Source organism: Rutidosis leptorrhynchoides, chromosome 8 (genome assembly GCF_046630445.1).
Source record: "Rutidosis leptorrhynchoides isolate AG116_Rl617_1_P2 chromosome 8, CSIRO_AGI_Rlap_v1, whole genome shotgun sequence".
In the NCBI taxonomy this organism is placed as follows: domain Eukaryota; kingdom Viridiplantae; phylum Streptophyta; class Magnoliopsida; order Asterales; family Asteraceae; genus Rutidosis; species Rutidosis leptorrhynchoides.
In genome coordinates, this window is record NC_092340.1 from 69,994,905 (window position 1) to 70,008,175 (window position 13,271).

General features: G+C 33.9%; 1 protein-coding gene across 1 annotated transcript; it reads right to left on the reverse strand.

Moving 5' to 3' along the window:
• Positions 1-805: 805 nt before the first annotated feature.
• On the reverse strand, positions 806-4,910 carry LOC139862501 (UDP-sugar pyrophosphorylase-like). Its single transcript, XM_071851113.1, has 16 exons — positions 4,680-4,910; positions 4,487-4,591; positions 4,240-4,356; positions 3,968-4,108; positions 3,784-3,883; positions 3,559-3,686; positions 3,412-3,483; positions 3,236-3,300; positions 2,384-2,444; positions 2,188-2,305; positions 1,968-2,092; positions 1,827-1,903; positions 1,626-1,731; positions 1,393-1,533; positions 1,080-1,319; positions 806-973 (listed from the first exon to the last, which is right to left on the reverse strand). Exons 1-16 carry the CDS (start codon positions 4,800-4,802, stop codon positions 806-808), a joined length of 1,887 nt encoding a protein of 628 aa, XP_071707214.1. The 5' UTR covers positions 4,803-4,910.
• Positions 4,911-13,271: the final 8,361 nt, after the last annotated feature.

Below are 13,271 nucleotides of genomic sequence, written 5' to 3' on the forward strand. Positions count from 1 at the left end.
GTACCGTTGAAGCTTGTACCCGCCACGTGAAAGCTTGATCCTAAAAATGGGGCAGGTTCGATCCACACTCGCAACAAGAATTTACAATTCTTGTGGCAGTGGGATGATGATTGCTCATGTGTGTGGACCCGGTGGAGGTAAATTCCCGGCATCCGACTCTTTCGGGCGAGTCTGGTGGGGTTCCAAAAGAAACACAGGTCGGGGTGTCCCTGCAAACATACACCTTTTGATCCTAAGATGTAGGAGATTTCTACTACCGGAGTGATAGAAATGGAGAAGATTACAAAATATACTTGTAATCCTGAATGGACAGTTTTACGAAACAAGCTAATGGCTCAGGAATCAGCTTTTGTGGAGGCAGTAACTGATCACTCGAAACCAAATACGAGTCATATTAAGTGGTCGAAAGTTCGCGTGGAGCATCTGAGGTGTTTGTCATGAAGATGCACCTCTGTTATAGCTAAGGTTTAATTAAGCTTTTTATTTTCTTGGTTTTCATCTATATGATATATGATATATAATATATATAATGTTATTATAATAGACATAATCCGACAGCTATGCAAAGCAGAAATTAGTTGCAAACAAGTTAAAACCGAATGAATACATTTGAACACTTGAAAACTGTAATTTTATAATAAAATCAAAGCTAGTCAAATGGATACAAACCTAAGTCAATGTTGAAGACTATCAGGATATAAAAAAACAAATCCCAAACCAATATGCTAAATTTTTTATAAACTATAAATGTTTAGCAAATGCAAATCAATGTAGTAGATACAAACATGACAATGTAAAACTAACCTCATGGCTTCAAGCAAAATTTTCCAGGTTCACCGTAAAATTGTTCTAACTGCTCTGTCTTGTTTATTCTAAACCCTCGAATTCTCACTTCTTCAGGAAATTCGGTATTATCTTTGTCAATACTTTCTATAATCCAGCCATTGTTACACACAGAACCTTCCACCTTCACCTGCAATTAATATATATAACCAAATTATCATGATTATAATTAAATTATTATTATTAATTCTAATTCTAATAATTCTTAATACGATTTCTTCATATAGTTAACTTACCTCTGCATCATCAACTGAATCTACAATAAGAGCTCCATCCAATGAAAGGCCATCGATAAGAATATTTCGACCCTTAATAACTAAAGTTGACTTTTGAGAAACCGTATTGATGCCTTTTATTTTGTTTTTAACATCAGCAAATGTTACGGCCCACTTTGGTTTCCACACTACACGGGACCACACTTCTACTTCTTGACCATTAAAGACTTGTGTAACTGGAGCATCTACAGTTACTCCTGCCTGATGACGAGCGTAAGAAAGAAATGACCAGATGACAAGAACGTAATTTAACAGAAGTTGAAGATTTGCTGACCTTTTGAAGAATCATGGTGTTTGCTCGATAAATCGCCATTTCTCCAGAAGTTGCACTGTGATATGGATTTCCGTTGGGTACCTTTGCAGCATCCTCCGGATTGTTCTTTACAGGTGAGTATGCAAGCCATTTTTCCATCACCTAAACGCATAACGGAAAAAATGTTAAATTGTTATAACGGTAACTTATGTAATATATGATACTAAATTACTAATAATGATTATTATACTTACAGTGAATCCAACCCTAGCTGATGGAGGCAACGTTTTCGGATAGTCCTGCATCATACATTCCAATCTGGTAGACGACTTGAATTCCGTCTTGGTGGAGTCTTTGTATCTGTAACGCATAATACAGATTAGCCGATGTGCAAAAAATAAAAACATATAAAAAATAAATAAATAAGTAGAAAAATGTGGTAAGAGAGGAATTACTTGGGGTTTACAAATTCTTTGATAGCACCGCCCGTTTTTGAAAGTTCTTCTATATAAGGGCCCAGTTCAAGAATCAGCTGCAGTGATTCATAAACATCAAAAGTGTGCAGATGATTAAATTAATATCATATTGTATCTTACTTGGTTTATGTTTCCTGGGTACGGAGAATATCCAGTTTCACAATTGGAATCACCGTCAGGATGACCTGTTGCCCTAAGCAGTGGATCAAGTTGATTGTACTCAACGTTAATCACCATTTCCCTCCCTGTAAATCGTATATAATATAATTTTATAATCTTAATACAAAAATGCAAAGAAACGCTTAAAACAACTATATATTGAGTGGTTAATGCAACGCACCATCTGTATGAGTAAGTTTCGTAATGCCTCCAATAGCTTCTTTGGCTTTTCGAGGTACAGTAAGAGAATTAACTTGGTACTCTTTGGAGGCACTAACTCCTAATGCAGCAGGAATCGCCTAAAAAAAGAGGGAATGAAAAATGAATATTATATTCGAATTATTGTCAATGTGAAGATGGATTTCATTTTAGCTAACCTTGAAAAGAAGCCCATTTGTATCTTGGAAAAATAAAACCCATCTCAAACCACCATCTTTCCTGCAAAACATTGTTTCGGTAAATTTAGCAAGAATTTGTATGGTTGCAAACTGCGGGGACGGCGGCCGATGCGGTGGTTTGGTGACTAGCCCGTCCCGTTCCGCCATAAAACATCTAATTAGCCGGTCAACGCTAAAAAGTCATGCCAAAGTCGGGTCAAACTCGGTCAACCTTGGTCAAAAGTCTACTGTATGTCTGGCCTTTAGCTAAAAAAAAACCAACTTACATAGTATCCTAAAAAGATAAATTTATATATACACTATAAATATAAAAAACATTATAGAAAACCTATATATTACTTAAACTAACAACCGTCGTAACCGACTCGACCTTTCAAGGTCCTGACCAACTCGTCTCCAACTCGCGCCTTTTTCAACCACGGTTTCAGCCTTCTATAGCAAATATCTAGGGTAAGAACAGTAAACATGGGCGGACCTAGTGTGTAACCACTAGTAGCACGTGCTACCAGCGAACTACGCGATCCAATGAGAATTTTTGGGGCTTTTAACTAGTGACACCTGTGAATAATGTAGGTTTTTAGTGACACCACTGGAGAGTATATTTTTTTGATCTTTTAACTAGTGACACGTAACTATTATTCCTAGATCCTCCACTACAGTAAATCTGAAGTACTCCAGTTCAGTAAACCAGTTAGGCATATTCGATGGCCTTAAAGGAATATGCTAGAAACACACGAGTCGAAATGAAACGAAAAAGATTATGAGATCCTATATCAGTCACAGAGAAACATGCCGATAAAAAAAAAACGATAAATAAAAGGCTTGACATACCATTCTTTAAGAAGACCGCTTGAATAAAGAAGAGCATGAACATCACCATGGCCGTGAGGTTTTGTCTAATAAGAAAACAACAGACGCAATTATCGGAAAATGAAAAGTAACTGCAATAATAATAATAATCTAATAAGAAGGTGATCTTATTAATTGTATAATCAAATGTATGTCACCTGTATTCTGTACTTATTGTTCGGTTCTAAAGCAAGCCTAGCATCATTATCAGCCAAGCAAGCAACTTTTTCCTGCAAACATTGTTGGCGTTAGTCCACAACACCTTTTAACAACCGTAACGAGTAAAAACAGTAAAAAGACATTACCTGTTTCAAAAGTTTTACTTGTGATGGTTTCATTCCAAAATAGGTGTTCGATTCCAAGAGTTGTATCGTACGATCGTGAGTGTCATCTGATGTCATTATCACCAAAGGTACATCTCTTTGGCATTCAACTAACAATTCACAAGTATCAACATTATCTCATTAGCTCAAACATTAAACATAATACATTCATGTTTTACGTATATAACTAAGTTACAAAAAATAAACCTTCAGTCTGTTTGCAGCTAGCTTCAGATAAGGATAAAATGGACTCAATATAGTGCTGTAAGAAACAAGTTCCGGTAGTTGTTTCCATCGGTAACGCCAACTGTAATAAGATGAATAAAAGTTTAAGAAACCGTCAAAATTAAAAGTCCCAATTTCACTCTTTGTCATAATATGACGTGAAAACCTTTATTCCGTTATATCCAAGACGTTCTCCAAGCCCTCCGGCAACAAGTACAAACGCAGCGTTTTGCACCTGCTTCACACCAACCTCCTCATATTTTATAAAGTTATCATCACCGCAAGTCAAAACTTCACCAGATGGCACCTACATATACAAAGTCCCCAAAAACCTATTAAAGTTTGGATCTTTTTTACATACACATATAACCCAAAAATCTTAACCCTAGTTGCAACAGTAAAAAGCACAAGAAAACGAAAACATAGTAACAAGCTTACAGAAGGTGTAAAGCCATCAAATGGATTCCTTCCTGCTTTTGAATCTGATAATAGTTCTCTTGCAGTCTTAATATATGATGATAAACCACCAGGGTAGCTTGAATCAAGAATAGAAACCTAAAATTACTAATTAAATGTTATTATGGGATACAATCAGCAGTCATTAATAAGAGACTAAAATGACCTAAAAGGATAGTAATAAGCATAAATATATGAGCCCTAATAAAAAGGGATTTTAACAAATTACCTGAGAAAGTAATGATCTTTTATCATCATCATCAATACCTGGATCAGACCAATGTTCAAACAAATGACCCTGACCCAGTTCCAGTAACATCTTTCCAAGCTCTATCTGTAAACAAATTAGTAAGTGAAAATAATTACCAAGAATTAAATTAAATTAATTTTTAATGATAAATAGATATATAATATATAGGTACTTGATGAGGAGATAGAATGGAGAGATTTTTCTGTAAATTAGGAGATGAAGAAGTGGAGAGTTCATTGAGTTGAAGGTTTGCAAGTCTATCAATGGCGGAATTCACGGATGAAGAAGAAGCCATCTTCTTATGATACTAATCAAACACAGCTAGACTGCTACTTGAAATTAAAATTGGATCTTGAACCAATAAGACTTGAGAAGAATAATATAAATTAGATCTGATATTTATTTGGTGAGGAAAATGAATGAATGAATGAATATACGTACTACAATATATGTGCGTGATTGATCAAGCCAAATCAATTACGGATTACAGGGAGGAGTACGTTGGAAGCTTGGACGAGCCCAACACACCCACTATAAAGGACCTAGGTTATACTCACTCACTACATCAATACTTTGACATTGGTTAGCCTTTAATTTTATGAATACTTAGTGCACAATAATACTTAGGCGACAGTGTCGACCATATATCATTCAGGCGGTATAAACGACCATATATCACTTAGGCGGCAGAGCCGACCATATAATGAGAACAACACAAGTGCACTAAGAACTTAAACATGAACTAAGGCTTAACTGAGAAACTTAACAAAGAACACTTTTATTAATACAAAATACAATTACAATATTACTTACTTACAAGTTTTCTCTTCTCGAACTCACACTCTTCTTACTTCCTCACAACTCTCACAACTTGCACACAAATGAAATCCTCATCCATATTTATACTACTCCATGAAAGTTTCTAGAAACTAGATATTTCCATGGATAAATTAATATCTATATTTTTCTTTTCTAGATTTTTCTTTTCTAGATTTTTCTTTCATTTTCTAATATCTAGATATTTTCTTATACATATTAATATCTAGATATTTTACATATATACATCTACTAATTCCATATTTTATAATACCAAATTTGAATTGTATTTTAACACTCCCCCTCAATGCAAATTTTCTTTCAACGACGTCTTGCAGACCATTCCAAGTGCTTCTCTGAATTTTGTAAACTTCGGTTTACTTAGGCTCTTGGTGAATATATCTGCAACCTGTTCATCTGTCTTTGTTGGCATCATCTTGATTTTCCCTTCAAGGACCTTCTCGCGAACATAATGATAGTGCACTTCTATATGTTTTGTTCTTGCATGAAAGACTGGATTCTCTGCTAGACGTATAGCTGATAGGTTATCGCAGAAAAGCTTTACTTGATAATCAGTTGGTTGGTGAAGATCTTTCATTAGTTTCTTCAACCAAGTAATTTCTTGTGTTGCTGATGCTGCCGATCGATATTCTGCTTCAGTGCTTGATAAGGATACTGTTGGTTGTCTCTTGCTACACCATGATATTACTCCCGATCCAAGACTAAACATGTATCCAGTTGTTGATCGTCGTGTATCATAGTCTCCAGCGTAATCGGCTTCACAATATCCAGTCACATGACATTCTTTTGTTTTCTTGTATAAAATACCAAAGTTGATAGTGCCTTTAACATACCTTAAGATGCGTCGTACAACATCAAGGTGAGGCTTCTTCGGATTGCTCATGTATCGACTAACCACTCCAACTGCATAAGATATGTCTGGCCGGCTTAGTGTGAGATAAATAAGACTTCCGACCATCTTTTGATACATGGTAACATCTTGAAGACTTTTTCCTTCATCTGCTCGTAGTTTTGTATTCGGATCCATAGGAGTTGAGATAGGTTTGCAATTAAGCATTCCGTACTTTTGTAAAAGATCTCGCGCATATTTCTGTTGTCCCAGAAATAATCCTTCTCTTTTCTGCTCTATTTTGAGTCCAAGAAAATGTTTGAGTTCTCCAAGCTCCATCATATGAAATCTGATAGACAGATTCTCTCTTGTCCTTTGGATCTCCTCATAGTGATCTCCCGTGATGATTAAGTCATCCACATATACTAGCACTATGGCTAGTTTTCCTTGATCTTGTTTCACAAATAAACTAGAATCTGAAGGAGCAACTGTGAAACCACTTTGTACCAAGAACTCGCCAATCTTCCCGTACCAAGCTCTTGGAGCCTGCTTCAAGCCGTATAGTGCTTTCTTTAATTTGCAGACATGCTCGGGATGGATTTTGTTCTTAAAGCCTCTTGGTTGATCCATATAAATGTCTTTGTCAAGTTCTCCATGTAAGAAAGCGTTCTTGACATCCATCTGCCACAGCTTCCAAGATTTGCTAGCGGCTAAAGCTAGTAGAGCTCGAATTGTTGTGATCTTGGCCACTGGACTAAACATTTCTTCATAATCCAGCCCATATTGTTGAGAAAAACCTCTAGCAACAAGTCGAGCTTTATACCTCTCAATGGAGCCATCTGATCGAGTCTTCACCTTGTAAACCCATTTACAAGATATTGGTTTTACATCTTTTGGCTTTGGAACTAAACTCCATGTCTGGTTTTCTTTTAGTGCATTAATTTCTTCTTCCATCTCTTTCTGCCACTCTCGACTTTGTGCTGCTTCTTCATAAGTATAAGGCTCAATAGGTATTGATTCATCCACTTGAGCAGCATTGGCATACCTTAGATTAGGTTGTCTCGGCCTTGTTGATCTCCTTAATTCTTGTGCATGCTCCTCGACTTCCTTTTAGCTTGGACGAACCTCCTCGGATATAGATTGATGTACACCAGTTTTTCATGGACTCTTTTCCTTAGAGTACGACCCTTCTCCTTCTTTTATTGAATCCAATATCTGCTCTTTAGGCTCTTCTTTTTCTTCTGGTCCTTCTTCTAATCCATGAGATTCTGGAAGCTCTATATTTTGAGGTGACCACCATGAAGAAGCTTCATCAAATACCACATTTCTTGAAGTATGATACTTTCCGGTATTTGGATCACAACATCTCCATCCTTTTCTCGATTCATCATAACCGACAAAAATGCACCGAATTACCTTTTTGTCAAATTTGCTTCTTAGATGATCTGGCACGAAGACGTAGCATACACATCCAAAAACCTTGAGATGGTTGACGATTGGCTTGATCTTCCATAATCTTTCATACGGTGAAATATGCCCCAACTTTGTTTGTGGAAGCCTATTTATCACGTATGATGCAGTTCTCATACATTCAGCCCAAAATCTTCCTGGCACATTCTTACCATGAAGCATACTTCTACAAGTTTCGGCAAGGTGACGATTCTTGCGCTCTGCGACTCCATTCTATTGTGGAGTATTGGGACAAGTTAATTTCCTTCTGATCTTGTGCTTCTCAAGATAGATATTGAACTCAGTCGATAAATATTTTCCTCCATTATCTGTGCGTAAGCACCTAATCTTATTATTGAGCTCACTTTCTATCTTCTTCTTGAACTCTTTAAACTTCTGAAAAGTCTCTGGCTTTTCTTTCATGAAGTAAACCCACACATACCTTGAGAAGTCATCAATGAATGTCACCATATACTTCATGCCTCCAAGTGATGTTTGTTTCACTGGACCGAAGACGTCTGAGTGTATGAGCTCTAGTGTTGTCTTAGACTGATGTTGTGACTCCTTGAATGGCAATTGGCGAGCTTTTCCAAATTGACATCCAGCACATATTGTATCTGTTCGGATATCAATTTGAGGAAGCCCATTTACTATGTGTTTCACCATCATCTCCTTTAACTTGTTGTAGCCCACATGCCCAAGACGTTCATGCCAAAGATCAGCCGTCTCATTCTTTTGAGTCTTATCCACATATGCTGTTTCAGCAGATAGTACATAGACCGACTCTATTCTTCTTCCTTGCATAATTGGATTGCCACCCACCTTCACTTTCTTGAATACGGACACATCTTCTCGTCCAAAGAGCACATAGTTCCCTTCTGCTGTCAATTGTGGTACTGACAGTAAATTCTTCTTTAGGACAGGGACAAGATACACCTTCTCGAGTTGGAGCTTTTGAGAGTCGCCTTCATTTGGAATTATTGTCTTTCCAATGTGAGAAATAGACAACCTTGAATTGTTGGCTGTCAACACGACTCTCCTTCCTTTGTAATCCTCCATTTCTTGCAGCTTTGTCCCATCGTTGGTCATATGATTTGAGCACCCAGAATCGATGATCCAATCATCTTTGTAGTTTATTTTTGACTTTAAAGTTGTTGTAAGAGCTTGATCATCTATGTCAGCTTCAACAGAGAGTCCAGCTTCTGCATCCCATGTTTCCTCATTAATGGTTGCTTCGAATGTGACCTCTTTCTTCTCATCTCTTGCGGCGGACACATTTCCTTCGAAAGTTCGCCTTCTGGGGAATCTATAATCTCGAGCAAAATGACCCTTCTTGCCACAATTGAAGCATTCACCATTCTTTCTCTTATCATTTTCCCCGTATTGTTGGCGATGATCTCTTCTTCCTTGTTGAGCTCCCCCTGAAGCGTTACCTTTTGATTTTGGGTGACCCTTCCACCCATATGTCTTACTTTCTTTCATCGCCTCTTGTTTTCGAGATGTTGCTTTCTTCTTATTGGTGAAAAGTGCATCTTCTCCGTCTTTTATGGTTACTTCATTCATCTGCTTGGCTAATGCCTCTTGATTAGCCAATAGATTTTCCAGCTCTATTAATGATGGTTGAGTAGGCCATCGTCTCACAGCGGCTATAAATCCATTATACTCGGATCTTAAGCCATGGGTGATAATTCTCTTCATCCTTGCATCTGTCATACCCCGTCCAAATCCTCTTGGACGAATACAATAACATCTGGTACCATTGCGATTAACGGACCTCTATATTCCATGAACGACTCCATGTAATATGAGCAAATGCACAGCGGAAGATTTCTTTCATACCTAAGAATAAACATGCTTTAAAGTGTCAACCAAAAGGTTGGTGAGTTCATAAGTTTAACATAAAACAATAAAATTCATCATATTGATATACCACAAAATTTAAATGCTGCATGGTACAAATGGGCCCGAATCCTATACCCACCTGTAATGTACATGCTATATCTTTTAAATACAGTACACCTTTCTCGTGTACAAAATCATCTTTCATAACTCTTAGTAACCGTACACATATCTCGTGCACAAAAATAACATACACATAACCTGTGTATAAAATCATTCTCTCGATACATAACATTCATATCAATTGGTGGCAATTATCATGTCCACATAATTCAATGATGACAATTATCATGTCCACATAATTCAACGGTGGCAATTATCATGTCCACATAATTCAACAATAATCCGCAGAACTTCTGTCTGCATAATAATTCATTCAAGAAATGTTTTGCTTGTGTCTATCTCATCAAACATTTATAAAAGCATTTCATGTATTCGCAGTTCAAAATATATTTCAAATGCATTTAATAAAGCAGTTGTAAAAACATCGCATGTATTCTCAGTCCCAAAAATATAAAGAGTAAAAGGGAGCAAATGAACTCACCTAATGTATTTTGTAGTAAAAATACATATGACTATATTGAACAATGCAGGGTTGGCCTCGGATTCACGAACCTATATCAGGTATATATATTAATACACCTAATTGTAATCGAACAATTTATATATTATATCTTATATATTATATATCTTATATATTTAATTTGTATATATATTTAAAATAATTAATATTTATATAGTTTTATATATATGTATATGATTGATATTATATTAAAAATCAATAATTTGTTATATGTAAATCTTTATATAATTAATTTTAATATATATAATTATATGTAATATTATGGTAGTTGTAATAAATATACTTTTATATAGAAAATATTTATTTGTAATAATGATATTGTTAATATGAAAATAATAATAATAATGATAATAATAATAATAATAATAATAATAATAATAATAATAATAATAATAATAATAATAATAATAATAATAATAATAATCTTAAATGATAATTTTAGTAATAATGAAAATTTTAATAAAAATGATAATCTTTATTAATGATACTTTTAATAAAAATGATAATGATAGTAATAGTAGTAATAATAACTATTATACTTGTAATAACACTAATTAATATTAATAACCGTAACAACATTAATAATAATGATAATGATAATAATAATAATAATAATAATAATAATAATAATAATAATAATAATAATTAATAATAGTAATAATAATAATAATAATAATAATAATAATAATAATAATAATAATATAATATAATAATAATAATAATAATAATAATAATAATAATAATAATAATAATAATAATGGAAATAAAAATCAAGTGTATACCCTTTAAAAATGCTTTTCTTAAAAGGATTGCCTGTAGTGACCCGAACTTTTCCATGTTTATATATATTAATTGAGATTGATGTTTACATGATTAAATGTTTCCAACATGTTAAGCAATCAAACTTGTTAAGACTTGATTAATTGAAATAGGTTTCATATAGACAATTGACCACCCAAGTTGACCGGTGATTCACGAACGTTAAAACTTGTAAAAAAACTATATGATGACATATATATGGTTATATATATAGTTAACATGATATTATGATAAGTAAACATATCATTAATTATATTAACAATGAACTACATATGTAAAAACAAGACTACTAACTTAATGATTTTGAAACGAGACATATATGTAACGTTTATCATTGTAACGACATTTAATGTATATATATCATATTAAGAGATATTCGTACATCATAATATCATGATAATATAATAATTTAAAATCTCTTTTGTTATTATAAACATTGGGTTAACAACATTTAACAAGATCGTTAACCTAAAGGTTTCAAAACAACACTTACATGTAACGACTAACGATGACTTAACGACTCAGTTAAAATGTATATACATGTAGTGTTTTAATATGTATTTATACACTTTTGAAAGACTTCAATACACTTATCAAAATACTTCTACTTAACAAAAATGCTTACAATTACATTCTCGTTCAGTTTCATCAACAATTCTACTCGTATGCACCCGTATTCGTACTCGTACAATACACAGCTTTTAGATGTATGTACTATTGGTATATACACTCCAATGATCAGCTTTTAGCAGCCCATGTGAGTCACCTAACACATGTGGGAACCATCATTTGGCAACTAGCATGAAATATCTCATAAGATTACAAAAATATGAGTAATCATTCATGACTTATTTACATGAAAACAAAATTACATATCCTTTATATCTAATCCATACACCAACGACCAAAAACACCTACAAACACTTTCATTCTTCAATTTTCTTCATCTAATTGAACTCTCTCAAGTTCTATCTTCAAGTTCTAAGTGTTCTTCATAAATTCCAAAAGTTCTAGTTTCATAAAATCAAGAATACTTTCAAGTTTGCTAGCTCACTTCCAATCTTGTAAGGTGATCATCCAACCTCAAGAAATCTTTGTTTCTTACAGTAGGTTATCATTCTAATACAAGGTAATAATCATATTCAAACTTTGGTTCAATTTCTATAACTATAACAATCTTATTTCAAGTGATGATCTTACTTGAACTTGTTTTCGTGTCATGATTTTGCTTCAAGAACTTTGAGCCATCCAAGGATCCATTGAAGCTAGATCCATTTTTCTCTTTTCCAGTAGGTTCATCCAAGGAACTTAAGGTAGTAATGATGTTCATAACATCATTCGATTCATACATATAAAGCTATCTTATTCGAAGGTTTAAACTTGTAATCACTAGAACATAGTTTAGTTAATTCTAAACTTGTTCGCAAACAAAAGTTAATCCTTCTAACTTGACTTTTAAAATCAACTAAACACATGTTCTATATCTATATGATATGCTAACTTAATGATTTAAAACCTGGAAACACGAAAAACACCGTAAAACCGGATTTACGCCGTCGTAGTAACACCGCGGGCTGTTTTGGGTTAGTTAATTAAAAACTATGATAAACTTTGATTTAAAAGTTGTTATTCTGAGAAAATGATTTTTATTATGAACATGAAACTATATCCAAAAATTATGGTTAAACTCAAAGTGGAAGTATGTTTTCTAAAATGGTCATCTAGACGTCGTTCTTTCGACTGAAATGACTACCTTTACAAAAACGACTTGTAACTTATTTTTCCGACTAGAAACCTATATTTTTTTTGTTTAGATTCATAAAATAGAGTTCAATATGAAACCATAGCAATTTGATTCACTCAAAACGGATTTAAAATGAAGAAGTTATGGGTAAAACAAGATTGGATAATTTTTCTCATTTTAGCTACGTGAAAATTGGTAACAAATCTATTCCAACCATAACTTAATCAACTTGTATTATATATTATGTAATCTTGAGATACCATAGACACGTATACAATGTTTCGACCTATCATGTCGACACATCTATATATATTTCGGAACAACCATAGACACTCTATATGTGAATGTTGGAGTTAGCTATACAGGGTTGAGGTTGATTCCAAAATATATATAGTTTGAGTTGTGATCAATACTGAGATACGTATACACTGGGTCGTGGATTGATTCAAGATAATATTTATCGATTTATTTCTGTACATCTAACTGTGGACAACTAGTTGTAGGTTACTAACGAGGACAGCTGATTTAATAAACTTAAAACATCAAAATATATTAAAAGTGTTGTAAATATATTTTGAACATACTTTGATATATATGTATATAT